This window comes from Camelina sativa, chromosome 20, assembly GCF_000633955.1.
Source record: "Camelina sativa cultivar DH55 chromosome 20, Cs, whole genome shotgun sequence".
In the NCBI taxonomy this organism is placed as follows: Eukaryota; Viridiplantae; Streptophyta; class Magnoliopsida; order Brassicales; family Brassicaceae; genus Camelina; species Camelina sativa.
Window position 1 is genome coordinate 15,932,862 of NC_025704.1, and position 12,918 is coordinate 15,945,779.

A 12,918-nucleotide genomic window follows, 5' to 3' on the forward strand; every position below is an offset into this window, starting at 1 on the left:
TTATCTCCTAGGCTCCTATTCCTAGCTACTTCAACAGATTGTGGTATCATTAATTTTCATGACTCATGGCTCATAGTTAATAACAGTAAGGTCCCTCTTACTTTGTCTAAGCCATCTAATGTAGAACATGGGCCTAAGGAAGCCCACCAGAAAGCCTACCAAGTCCAGAAACGTAGCTGTCATACGAACGAGTTTCATCAGAACCAAAAACCTGCAAATAGCGTTGCAGTCGCTGCAGTCAAAAGCAGAGTACCACGTAGCTGTCACGAAGACTGTACGAACGGACTTCACGCTCCTCAATCAACAGGAATTAGGTGCAGCTAGACCCGGACTCCACGCTCCTCAATCAATAGGCGTTAGACACAATTCATTATTCTGATTGTCTTATATATATCTAAAAGCATTGTATTGACAAGTTAAGTTGAATAAGAGTAAAATATTCATCTTCTTCTCTAAGCTTTCTTCTAGGTTTAAGAAAGCGTTCATGGTATCAGAGCCATGGATAGTCCATCAGAAATTTTTTCTCCTTCCACTCTGAGTATCTCTCAGTGTGTTACTCTTAAACTCACAGAAACCAACTATTTACTATGGAAGACACAGTTTGAGTCTTTCCTCTCAAGTCAAATACTTTTGGGCTACGTTAATGGTGACACTCCTCGTCCCTCACCAACTACTTCTGTGAAGACTGGAGATCTGGTGACTGAGTCTCCAAATCCGGATTTCGTCAAATGGATTCGAAATGACCAGATTGTTCTCGCCTGGTTGTTTGGATCTTTGTCTAAAGAAGCTCTGCGCTCTGTTTATGGTCTTCACACATCCAAAGAGGTATGGATGACTCTTGCTAAGAAATTTAATCGAGTGTCTGCAACTAGGAAGCTAGATTTACAAAGGCGTTTGTATGGTCTCATGAAACATGGGAAATCAATGGCTCAATATTTGTCTGATGCAAAAGCTATATGTGATCAATTAGACTCGATTGGCTGTTCTCTTACAGATCAAGAGAAAATTTATGGTCTGTTACATAACTTAGGTCAGGAATATGAGTCTATAACAACATACATTGAGAACTCTATGGATTCATTTCCTGGTCCTACTTTTGAAGATGTTGGTTATCGTCTTACCAACTTTGATGACAAACTCCAAGGATATACCAACTCTGCTTCTGCTGTTACTCCACACCTTACGTTCTCTGCTGAAAGAGACTACTACAGCTCAGGTCGAGGTCAAGGATATGGTCGGTCTGGTTCACGAGGAAGAGGTCGTGGTTACTCCACTCGAGGCAGAGGATTCCATCAACAGATCAACACGCAGTCTTCTCAGTCAAGTTCAGAACGTCCTACATGTCAAATCTGTGGCAAATATGGCCACTCTGCAGCAAAATGTTACAAAAGATTTGATCATTCGTACCAAATGGAGGGTGTTCACAGTGCTATGGCTGCAATGAAAGTGACTGATCACTCCATGCCTTCGGGACAAGAATGGTATCCTGACACTGGCGCTACAGCTCACATTACCAACTCCCCTGCTCAACTTCAGAACTCTCAAGTCTACAAGGGTGATGATGCTGTAATGGTTGGTAATGGAGATTTTCTCCCTATAACACATATCGGGTCCATTGCTATTCCCACTCTCCAAGGTACTTCCTTACCGTTAAAAGATGTTCTTGTCTGTCCAAATATAGCCAAGTCATTGTTATCTGTTTCCAAGCTCACGGATTACTATCCATGCTTTTTTCAAAAGAGTTGTTTCCAAGAGCATGGTTTGACAAATTTAGCTCTTTTCTGCTAGAATTTGGCTTCATTTGCAGTTATCCAGATCCTTCCCTGTTTGTCTATCTCAGAGGAAACGACACTATGCTATTACTTCTCTACGTTGATGATATGTTGTTAACCGGAAACAACTCTAAACTCATGGATCAGCTTCTGGTGAGCTTAAGCAGTATTTTTCGGATGAAGGACTTAGGCCCTCTACACTACTTTCTCGGAATTCAAGCTCTTTTTCATGATGGTGGTCTCTTCCTAAACCAAGAAAAATATGCTACAGATCTCTTAGTCACTGCAGGAATGGCTGATTGTGCTCCCATGCCTACTCCACTTCCTTTGCAGCCTGGAAAGATCGCTGGCCAGTCCAAACTCTTTTCAAATCCTACTTATTTCCGAAGTTTGGCAGGTAAACTTCAATATCTCACTTTGACGAGGCCTGACATCCAATTTGCAGTTAACTTTGTGTGTCAAAAAATGCATTCTCCATCTGAGGATGACTTTTTCTTACTCAAGAGAATCCTACGGTATGTGAAAGGCACAGTCCGGTTGGGTATAAATCTCTCAAACACCACTGATTCTACTCTTCGAGTCTATAGTGACAGTGGGTGGTCTGGTTGTAAAGACACCAGTCGCAGCACTGGCGGTTTCTGCACATTTCTTGGGGCTAACATAATCTCATGGTCATCAAAACGACACCCCACTGTCTCTCATTCATCTACTGAATCAGAGTACCGAACTCTGTCTCTTGCCTCTCGTGAAATCATGTGGTTGAATAATCTTCTCAGAGAAACAGGAGTTGCTCAGCCTGTTACTCCTAAGATGTACTGTGACAACTTATCTGTAGTTCATCTCACCGTCAATCCAGCTCTTCACTCAAAAATGAAACACTTTGCTCGTGACTTTCATCATGTCCGAGAACAAGTTGCTCTTGGTGCTCTCATAGTGGAACATATTCCTGCACAAGACCAGCTTGCTGACATCTTCACTAAGTCACTCCCTCCAGCAGCTTTCTGTGATCTTCGTTTCAAACTTGGCCTCTGCTTGCCACCGACGCCAAGTTTGCGGGAAGGTAATAACAGTAAGGTCCCTCTAAGCCATCTAATGTAGAACATGGGCCTAAGGAAGCCCACCAGAAAGCCTACCAAGTCCAGAAACGTAGCTGTCATACGAATGAGTTTCATCATAACCAAAAACCTGCAAATAGCGTTGCAGTCACTGCAGTCAAAAGCAGAGTACCACGTAGCTGTCACGAAGACTGTACGAACGGACTTCACGCTCCTCAATCAACAGGAATTAGGTGCAGCTAGACCTGGACTCCACGCTCCTCAATCAATAGGCGTTAGACACAATTCATTATTCTGATTGTCTTATATATATCTAAAAGCATTGTATTGACAAGTTAAGTTGAATAAGAGTAAAATATTCATCTTCTTCTCTAAGCTTTCTTCTAGGTTTAAGAAAGCGTTCAATAGTCATTGGCCCATCGCATTGCTAGTACATCGAACGATAATGATGTGAATTTTATAATTTGAATTTATTTTTTTAAAATAAATTGTCTCATTTTCTTTATGTTGTCCCTTAAAATAAAGGACTAGGCATTAGAGATATATAATTTTAATTGTTAGATCTTCCAAACCACAAGATTTGTTTTCTCTCCTAGCTAGGCTTCTAGAGGCTTGAACAAATTGTTGTATCACTAATTGTCATGACTCATGGCCATGATTTGAGTCATTGGCCTATCGCATTGCTAGCACATCGGACGATAATGATATGATGGGAAGGCATCTCACGTTTTATTACGCAGAGAATGGACACCGATCAATCAATAGAAATAGAGAGACATGCACTCTTTATCGTACCATGCACAGAGGCTAGTCCTGGATTATAAATAAATTACACCTAACACTATCGTATAGGCACGTGTTTGTTTTTGTTCGTGTCTAGGTTCAACGTATATGGCCACCATAATTTGATACTAATAAGTAATACCACCAAAAATAAATAAATAATACTACTAATTTGCAAAATGATCTTATATATTTTATTTTATTTTTTGGTAAAAGTCTTATATATTTTAATTGGTTTGTAAATCAGTATATTTTCCCTAAAAATTAGGAATGATCAAATATTAGATAACATAATATTTTAACTAGCAGTAAAAATAAATCATTAAACTAAAAAAATAATACTAACTAGTCAAGGTTTCATAATATATATGACTTGGATTGAATATTTTAAATCAATTAAATTACCCTCTTAAGTTAAAGCTATATATATGGTGTAAAACGGATAAAATGTCGCTTAGCAGTTAGATATAGCTGCAGAACTGTCAATTAGTAATTTACAAATGATAACTCATACAATATAAAATTTGTAATGGTCCATGGCTCTTATTTTCACCCTTTCGCTTTTGATCCTGATTTGAAATTTGTAGAATAATTATATTATTCATATGATAGCACGTCAAATTTTCACTTAATTTATAAATACGTTTTTGGAGACAATTATAAAATAAATTCTAAAGTTGGCATTTATTTACAGACATGGCATTGGCATTAAATAATTAATTTAATAAACAAATTAATTCTACTTATATTTGATTTTTTATAGAAATTAAGTGTTTTAAAAGGTAACAAACATAATTGTAAATGTATACAGATTTTATTTCTTTATTTTATAAGGAGATGAGTGAAGAGATATTTTTCTTTAAAAATTTGAAAAACTGATTTGATAAAAAGTGACTTTTTGCTTCACATACTATATTTTAATTTCACGGGTGTCGTATGATGAGTTTTTGCGGATTAAAAATCTTTGAACATTTTGCATAATCCGTCTAGCATGGCGGGTTTGGACTATAAAACCAACACAAAAACTATTAGTTTATTTCATATACTATAGATTTATAGTCATAGTTTGGAAAATTAACTTATAAATTATTTAGTATATAAATTATAAAATATTAAATATACTACAACATATTCTTAATATTCCAATAAAATGTATAAACATAAAAATATACACTAACATACCATATATGCATATACCTCTGTTTAATTATAGAAAACAAAAGTAAGTGTTTCAAAATTTATATTCTATCTAATAACAAATTTAATTTAATTAGGTTATAAATAGTATAAAACGTAAGAAGAAGAAAAAACATTGTAAACAAAATTATAAATTAATTAGATAAGAATTAATTAAGTGGGAATTTTAAAACTAAATAAATTAAAAGTTATTATTTAAAATATATTAATTTATAATTTAGTCCCACGGTGTACTGCGGGTGAAAATCTAGTAGGTATATAAAGTAGAATTTGATTTGTAGAAGGACTGTTTAGCCTGATTTTATATATAGAACTCAGTTTGCTTATAGAATTCCACTGAAAAATTAAATCATATATCTAATCTTTATCAAAATAGCATAATAATAAAATGTTATGTTAATTATGTATATATATATATATATACTTTTTTAATAAAACGGAAGTACACGACTTCAAATTGGTAGACCATATAATATTAATATAGATTATAACTAAGATTAATTATTTGATAGGTTATATGGATTAATTATTTGATAGGTTGTATAGACTTAGGATTAGGATCTCTTAAAATGGATATTCCAAATAATATAATAAAATCTCCAAATAATATTTAACTAACCATATATAGGTAAAAAAATCTCAGAAACTAATAGAAATTAATCACTCTTCTGCAGATTACAAGTGATTTCCGATTATACTTTAAAATAAAATCTTACCTAACTTTATCAGAAAATTTTGACTGAGTAACGGGTCAAAATTTGAATATTTAAATTCATTTCATATATTTCTTTTATTGAATTGTATAGTTTTATACTAGGTTGCATAGAAACGGAAACGAATACGCGGAAGCGAAATGTTTTCAAAAATGAGAAATTCATTTTAAAAAAAATTAATTAATTGAAACGTTTTGGAAACGTATGTATATATATATATATATATATAATAAACCACCAAACATTAAAACCTATATCAAAACAAAAAATTGAAACAACACAAATTCAAAATATAAATATTAAATATTTGAATTAAAACACTAATAATATTATATGTTTATATTATTGTGAATATATATTTTAAATTATTTTATTTATTAAGTTTCTAAGCTAAAAAAAAGAGTTTTTGTCGTGTTTCCAAAACGAAAACGGAGTTTTCATCGTGTTTTCAAACAAAGATTTTCAAGAATATCATAAATATATGATAGATCAAAAAGTTAAAAATTAGAAGAACTCTAATTTGATTTGTTATAGCACGGATCAATAATATGACAAAAATTAAGAAATATGATTTCTTGCTAGAGCACGGGTTAAAATTTCAAAAATATGATTTCTCGGATTAAATTTAAGTTTTGAATAATATTGTTTGGTAGGCTTTCTCGGTCACGAAGATTTTGACAAACATATGTTACATATATGATCCTCAAATTAATATGCGCTATACTATAGGTTAAGTCATAGAACTAGCAATCAAAATACAATATATAATTTTAAACACTAAACAAATCAAATAAAATTAACAAACAAAAATTAATTTTTTTATCATACAACTTAATCCGCGTTATACGGCGGGTCAAAATCTAGATATACTATAATATATCTTACAAAATAAATATTATTTTCATAAGTCATATTCAGTATATGATTTCATGGCATAGTGTTTCATCCAAAAAAAAAAAATTCAAACGAATAAAATAATCACATATACAATTTTTTAAACAAAAATTTTTAAATAAACAAAAGGAAGGAATTTCAACTCGTGCTCTAGCACGGATCATATTTTAGTATATATATATATTCACTCACTGAAATACATATTTCTACTTAATATTTTATCATATACATATAGCATAATTTTGTGAACAATTTAGTAATTTTATGACATTTTACATTTGGTGTCGCTACATGTTGTGTTTTCATGTATAGGTGTAAAATTATTCCTAACATAATCACATTTTCATTTTTGTTGGTAAATTTTTCTGTATTGCTTATAATTATTTTCTTAAAAAAAAATTTTTATTTAATATTAATTTTTATTAGTAACAATTTTAATATATTGAATAGCAATGCTAAAAAATAAACAAAACATTTGGAAATGAAAATTCCCTTTATAATTGAAGTTGGAACTTTACTTACAATTTATATAAATTAAACAAATTACCATTCGTTTGTAAAAAAAAAATAAAAATAAAAATTACCATTCAAGTTTTCTATAACCTGATTACTACTTTAAAAACGAGAAACCAATAGCCAAGAATGCAAATAAATATGTTGCTCTTTTTAACCTCAAAAATGGAGAAAAGAAGAAAAGTTTCGAAAAACAAATGCATATATGTTTTATGATGATACGATGAGCAACAAGGAGACCAGTGTACGTGTGATGCGAATGCCTGATGGTCCCATTCTTTTTATTATCAAACGAGATATTTCACTTTACACCATTCGTTTTTGGAACACGTTGTGACTCAGTTACTGTGTCAATTTCTTTTGTTTTAGTAGGGTTCATGAGTTGAAATTGACACTATGAGCAATGAAGAGATAAGTATACGTATGGCTTCGAGTGATGAAAATGCTAGCTGGCCCCATTATGTTTAGGGTCAATTAATTGAAGAATTGGACAGTTTACGAATCATGACCGCGCCGTTTCGCCATCCTCTAGTCGGGTGACACGTGTCCGATGCGTCGCATCTGTCAGTTCGGAAGCTGAAGCGTCGCGTAGGTTAGATAGGCAATTATGACTCCGCGTAGGGTTGCCGCCCACTTCCTTCTATAAATACTCGATATCCACCGATTGTTTTCACTTTTCGCTGTATCGTCAAAGGTAATTACTTTGCTCTCTCTCTCTCTCTTCGTCCTTAATTACTTTGTTGTTTGTCAACTTTTCTACACTCTTCGGCGATCTGCACTGTTCTTCACCTTGACCATGGTTTCCTCGTCGGCTACCACAAGCGAACCATTGATCCGCAAGAATTCCAACAGGGAACCTCTGAACACCATCAGATCGGTCCAAGGCGAGATGCCGAATAGGCCAAAAGAAGCCGAATGTTCCTCAAGGCTCTGATCCACCGAGATTCCGATCCCCTCTTTAATCGATGAAGCGGATCGCGAAGATCATGGAAACGCTGCACAAATCTCTGATCTCCCACCTGACAACTCTAATGGTGAAACAGTCCGACTTGCTCCTGATGGCGTCATGATCAATGACCTCCTTCCTCTCCGAGATCACCGAGGTGAGATTGGGGGCGAGAAGACGACCAACACCATTAAAACGGTACACACACTGTTGAATTCGTGCGGCCTATCCAATTCTGGTGTCCATGTTATTATTCCCGGAGATCACCAACGTCCATGGAATCCGCCTCTCGGGTATATTTGCTTATACGAGGGATTCTTCTCTCAATGCCGGTTGTGGTTCCCTCTTCCTAATCTGCTCAGCCAATATGCTCATCGCCGTAAAATTCCGATATGCCAACTCTCCCCAGGAAGTATCTGCAACTTCGTCGCCGCTCTCACTTTCACAGCTGAGGCTGAAGTTTTTCTTGGAATTGAATGCTTTGAGAAGTTAACAAATTTTAAGAATAGCCAAGGTAGTGAGTTGTGGATGGTTAACACGAAGCCAGCTCATAACTTCCTTCCTGGGGAAAAAGTTAGTAACTTCAAGAAGTTGAGAGCTCGCTATTTCTTTGTCCGAGTCGATGATCGCTCTTTCAAGAATCCGAAATGCAGTCGCCGAAGAGTGTGGAACGATTCGCCTGGTATCGTCTGATTCCTTATTTTGTCAAATCGGACAATCTTGTTCTGACCTGATTTTGTATTTTGATGTGTTTTACAGCTCGCCCTTCTTCAGCTCAGAAACTACCTCCTAGATTTCAGCACGTCAAGGACTCTCTATTCGGTGTAGCTGAGCGTAGCTGGGATCAAGTCTCTCGACGTCGTGTGGAAGCAGCAATGGTTAAGGCGAGGACGAAGTTTGCCAGTTTCGCAAGTTCGTTGGGTCGAACTTCCGAGGTCCCACCGACCACAATTGTCAACGCCGAGATGCTCCGATCTGTGAATCCACACGAGGAACGGATCGCCGATCCCAAATCAGAGCAAGCGAGGAATGAATTCATCGATATTGAGGATGGTGACGAGCTCCCGGCTCTTGGTTTTGAGGACGAAAACGTAGCTCCCAATGACTCATCCCCTCCTCCACCGACTGAGCCGACCATCTCAGTACAGCTCGCCCCGGAGCCAAGTAGCGGTTCTAAAAAGAAAAGGTCCAAGAAGGATAACGGCAAGGACAAAAGCAAAGAAAAGGGCAAAGGAAAAGGCTCCGCCCAGTCGGAAACGCTCTGCGGAAGAGGCCGGCCTCGAATCCTATGACCGCTTCCGAGTTGAACGGGCTACTAGTCGATCCAATCAATTTCGCTTCGACTACTTCGGGGAAACGCCTCTCGTGTGCAACAAGGAAGCCGTCGGGGAGTTGTGCAGGCAACTTACGGTGTCTTCAGTCATGCTGCCGCCGCTCGATAAGCTTGAATTCAAAGACCAATACGTCCAGGCCGCCCAGTCCGCCCTTCAGGTTCGAATCGCATCGTCCTCCTCATTTTTTTATTGCAAACCTTGATTCTCATTTTACTTTGTTTCGAAGTGCAGACCGCCGCCTATATGTCTTCGCTTACTCTTATGTACGATAGGCGTGTGAAATCGATGGCACCTGGAGAGGCCGAATTCGAAAACATGAAGGAGTGCTTGAAGAATCTCCGGGAGGCGGATAGGTCGAAGAATGAGAGGATCAAGGAGCTGAAGGATCTTCTTGGGAATAAGGAACAAGACTGCAAAAACCTGGAGGAAAGGGTTGCCGAGCTGGAATCGCAAGAAAAAGTTATGGGGGAAGAGAAGGCCGAACTGACGAGGCAGTTCGATGATCTTGGGGCAAAGCTCGAGTCAGAGACGAGACGACTTCGCCTAGATCGCCAAGCCAAGGTCGAAGGTACCACGAGGAAAGCGCAGCGCCATCTTAACAAGGTAAAGGATTACCTGCGTGAGCAGGAGATGGCCCGTCCGAAAGAAGATGTTCTCAACCAGGCAAGCGGGTACGAGGAGATTATGGATTATCTTCTAAAGAACGGAGCATCCATTCCAGACAACCTGATTGCCGAGATCAAGGAAACGCGAGAGGTCGCTAAGAATGAGGTGGAGGCGCTGGATCTCTTAGAGCTCGGAGAAGGCGATCTCAACATGTCTCCATACTAGCTCGGCTTTGGATTACTTCAGTCCAGGACTGCGGCTCTAGACTCCGTTCGACATACGTACGGTTCCAATGCCGCGCTTTTCAAAGCCAATCTGACTGATCCTCCAGAACTTTGATTGTAGCCTCTTGACTGCGTCTCCTAGGAATGTTTGCTGTTTTCCTTTTTATTTTCCTGTTTCAGACTTTGTGATATTGCTACCTATTTTGCGGCCGACTCCTTTTTTTGGAAATTTCCCTTTTACGCTTTCATGGAATATCTCCTTTTTGTTAGACAGTGAAAATGGTAATCTCGCAATTTTGAAATTGGAAATTTTTCTTCTAGGATTAGTATAAATATGGTTGCTCCACACTTGATTTCACCGTAACTTTTACGAAACAATTTAAGATGCCAAGTTCCGTTGGTAGTACTGATTCTTTAGTCTAGGTTGGGAACGATGTCCCAACGTTTTCAAACTCAGGAGCCATTGAGTGAGGGATGCCCTTTTACCCGAATACCCGAGCTCCCTGGATGCTAATGTTTCGTGTTAGTCCGGAGAAGAGATTGGAATTAGAGACCTTCCTCTCTCGCATCGAAGAACGCCATTCCGAGTACCGTGGTCGATTAGCCGCAATAGAGCAGTCGTGAAGTGAACTGCTTTTCAAACTTAAACTGCTTGAATCCCACCCAAGGTTCTGGATCGAAAACGGTCTGGACAGGGTGGCAGACATGCCGCGGTGCTTGATCGACTACTGCAATGAGTGCTATCATTCGGCGAACTCGATTCCGAGCGAACCGAGTTTTTCTCCGGCGAGTTCATGCCTTCCGAGGTGAATACGTTTTATATGAGCAAACGTGCCAACAACATTGAAGCTGCTGCTGCTCATGCCTTCGTTCGCCAGGTCTCCTAACTTCGTCTATGCGAATTTTTTATGAAAAATCTTCATTGATCGATGACCTTGTGCGTAGATCGAATCCGTGCACCGCGAATAATGCCACAAGCTGTACTATAACCGCATGAAAAGGAACGAAATCGATGACCGTCTGGCAGTATTGGATGCCGAGATCTCCACTTTACGGGCGAAGAGAGGAAGAGCCATCGCTCGTTTGGACGAGGCCTAACAGAAGACCAGGGCATTGGAGTCGCATCTTGCTGATTGGGAGAGAACATGACTTCAGCTCCTATAGCCTATGCCAAAGCGACTTAAAGCGGATACCCGGAAGATCGCCGGCTGACTTGATCTGGATGGTTCATATGCTTTGGCGATCTGGTCCTTTCATTATGCTTTAATATTTTTAATTCTCCGTCGAATTTGTCTTGTTCAGACAATTTATCCTTGCAATAAAGTTTTTATTTTAATTGGAAATTCACCTGAGGCAAGACGTCTCCCGGCTTACACAGAATAATCCTTTATGAGAACAGTTTAGCCCAAGCATAAGTGTGCTTTTAAGCAAAGGGCGAGGTATGATGCCTCAGCTTACCCTCTTTGCCCCAGTTCAGAAAGCGAAAAGCGAAATTTACAACGATGGGTTTGGCTTACATTCGTCCGAGCTGGAACTTACGAAACAATTCAAAAGAATTCTCAGAGTTCAGTTTATCTCTCGTCAAGGAGTTATCGAGAGAATTCTAGTAGAATTCTCTGGGCTCGATGTGCCTTGCATTGGAGACTTATAATCAAAACAATTCCAACGGAATTCTTTGGTTCGATTTATCTCACGCTGGAGAGTAGGTCGATCATCTGGCCGAGATGTCGAGCGATTTTTTTTTTTTTTGTGCTCATTCCTAAGGCGTAACCGCGTCATTAAATATAGACGCGTTTTTACGATGCAATTTAATTGGTGGAAGAGTCTCGGGACGCAGCGCGTATCTTCCCATGATCTGATTGGTGCGAGATTTACGGGACACAGCATTTATCTCCCCCTTTTCCCCTTATAAATAGAGGAAAAGGTGGTTTGCTGAGCATCTCTCATCCAAACTTCAGAAAGATTAAATTGCAAAGCAAGCCTATCACAACTCGGTCTGCGTGGTTGAGGCGAGCTCGAGAGTTGACTGCCGCTGGCGTCAGCGGATTCAATCCAGAGGCGTCGAACATCGCCCTCCCCTTAGAAGAGATGGCCCCGTCTCCACCGCATGAACTTACAGTGCCGATCGAGGGGGATCCACTGCAAAGAGAGATCCGCATCTACCGAGCTCGCTGTCAACGGATGAGTTCGTATATCAAGGCCTTTCATCTGAAATACGACCTCATCTTCCAGCTCTACCGTCTTGAAGGAACCATCTCGGTTCTCGATGAGCTCATTGCTAATGGCCTCTATCTGGCGAACTGGCGTATGACTCGGCTGCTTGCTGACCGATACCGGTGTGAGGAGGAGGTCGCCAGGACTTTGCTACCCGACCTGCCGAAGAGCGATTACGAACCCCTAGGCGAGTCGACGAATCTGCACATAGCGGAGGTCCCGATCTACAGGAATCGCATAGAAAGGTTGCGGCGGTACATTCTACACCTGGAATCCAAGGATCACCATTTCCGCGAAAGCCAAACCGTGGTAGGTCCATGTGCGTTCCTTGAAGAAATGGAAGCTAGGGGTGCCGAAGTGCCATTGGGTCGACTAGAAGAGCTAAGACAGGAGCATCAAAGCTGGCGGACCTACCTCGAAGGCATAGCCATTGAAGAGCCATTGGAGTCCGACCTCTCAAGCTCTGCGCCTGTGAATCGCCGAGGAGGTTGAGATCACGGAAGGGAGGTCGTGCCACGCGCCGACTCCCTGAGATTGGACGGCTTGCATTTTAACAGGATCGGCATAAGACGTTCCTCCGAAGTACTTTTCCCTCTTTTTATGTATTTGTCGTTTTTCTTTATGTGGGCGATATGCCAAAGTGGGAAACCTCTTGTATGAAATGAAA

At 39.2% G+C, this 12,918-nt stretch overlaps 2 protein-coding genes across 2 annotated transcripts; both read left to right on the forward strand.

Moving 5' to 3' along the window:
* On the forward strand, window positions 262-3,193 carry LOC104770945. The gene is made up of 2 exons (XM_010495421.2): window positions 262-1,636; window positions 1,789-3,193. Exons 1-2 carry the CDS (start codon window positions 499-501, stop codon window positions 2,868-2,870), a joined length of 2,220 nt encoding a protein of 739 aa, XP_010493723.1. The 5' UTR covers window positions 262-498; the 3' UTR covers window positions 2,871-3,193.
* On the forward strand, window positions 7,994-9,165 carry LOC109131199 (uncharacterized protein At3g60930, chloroplastic-like). Its single transcript, XM_019241887.1, has 2 exons — window positions 7,994-8,555; window positions 8,633-9,165. The coding sequence occupies exons 1-2, from the start codon at window positions 7,994-7,996 to the stop codon at window positions 9,163-9,165; spliced, it is 1,095 nt and encodes a 364-aa protein (XP_019097432.1).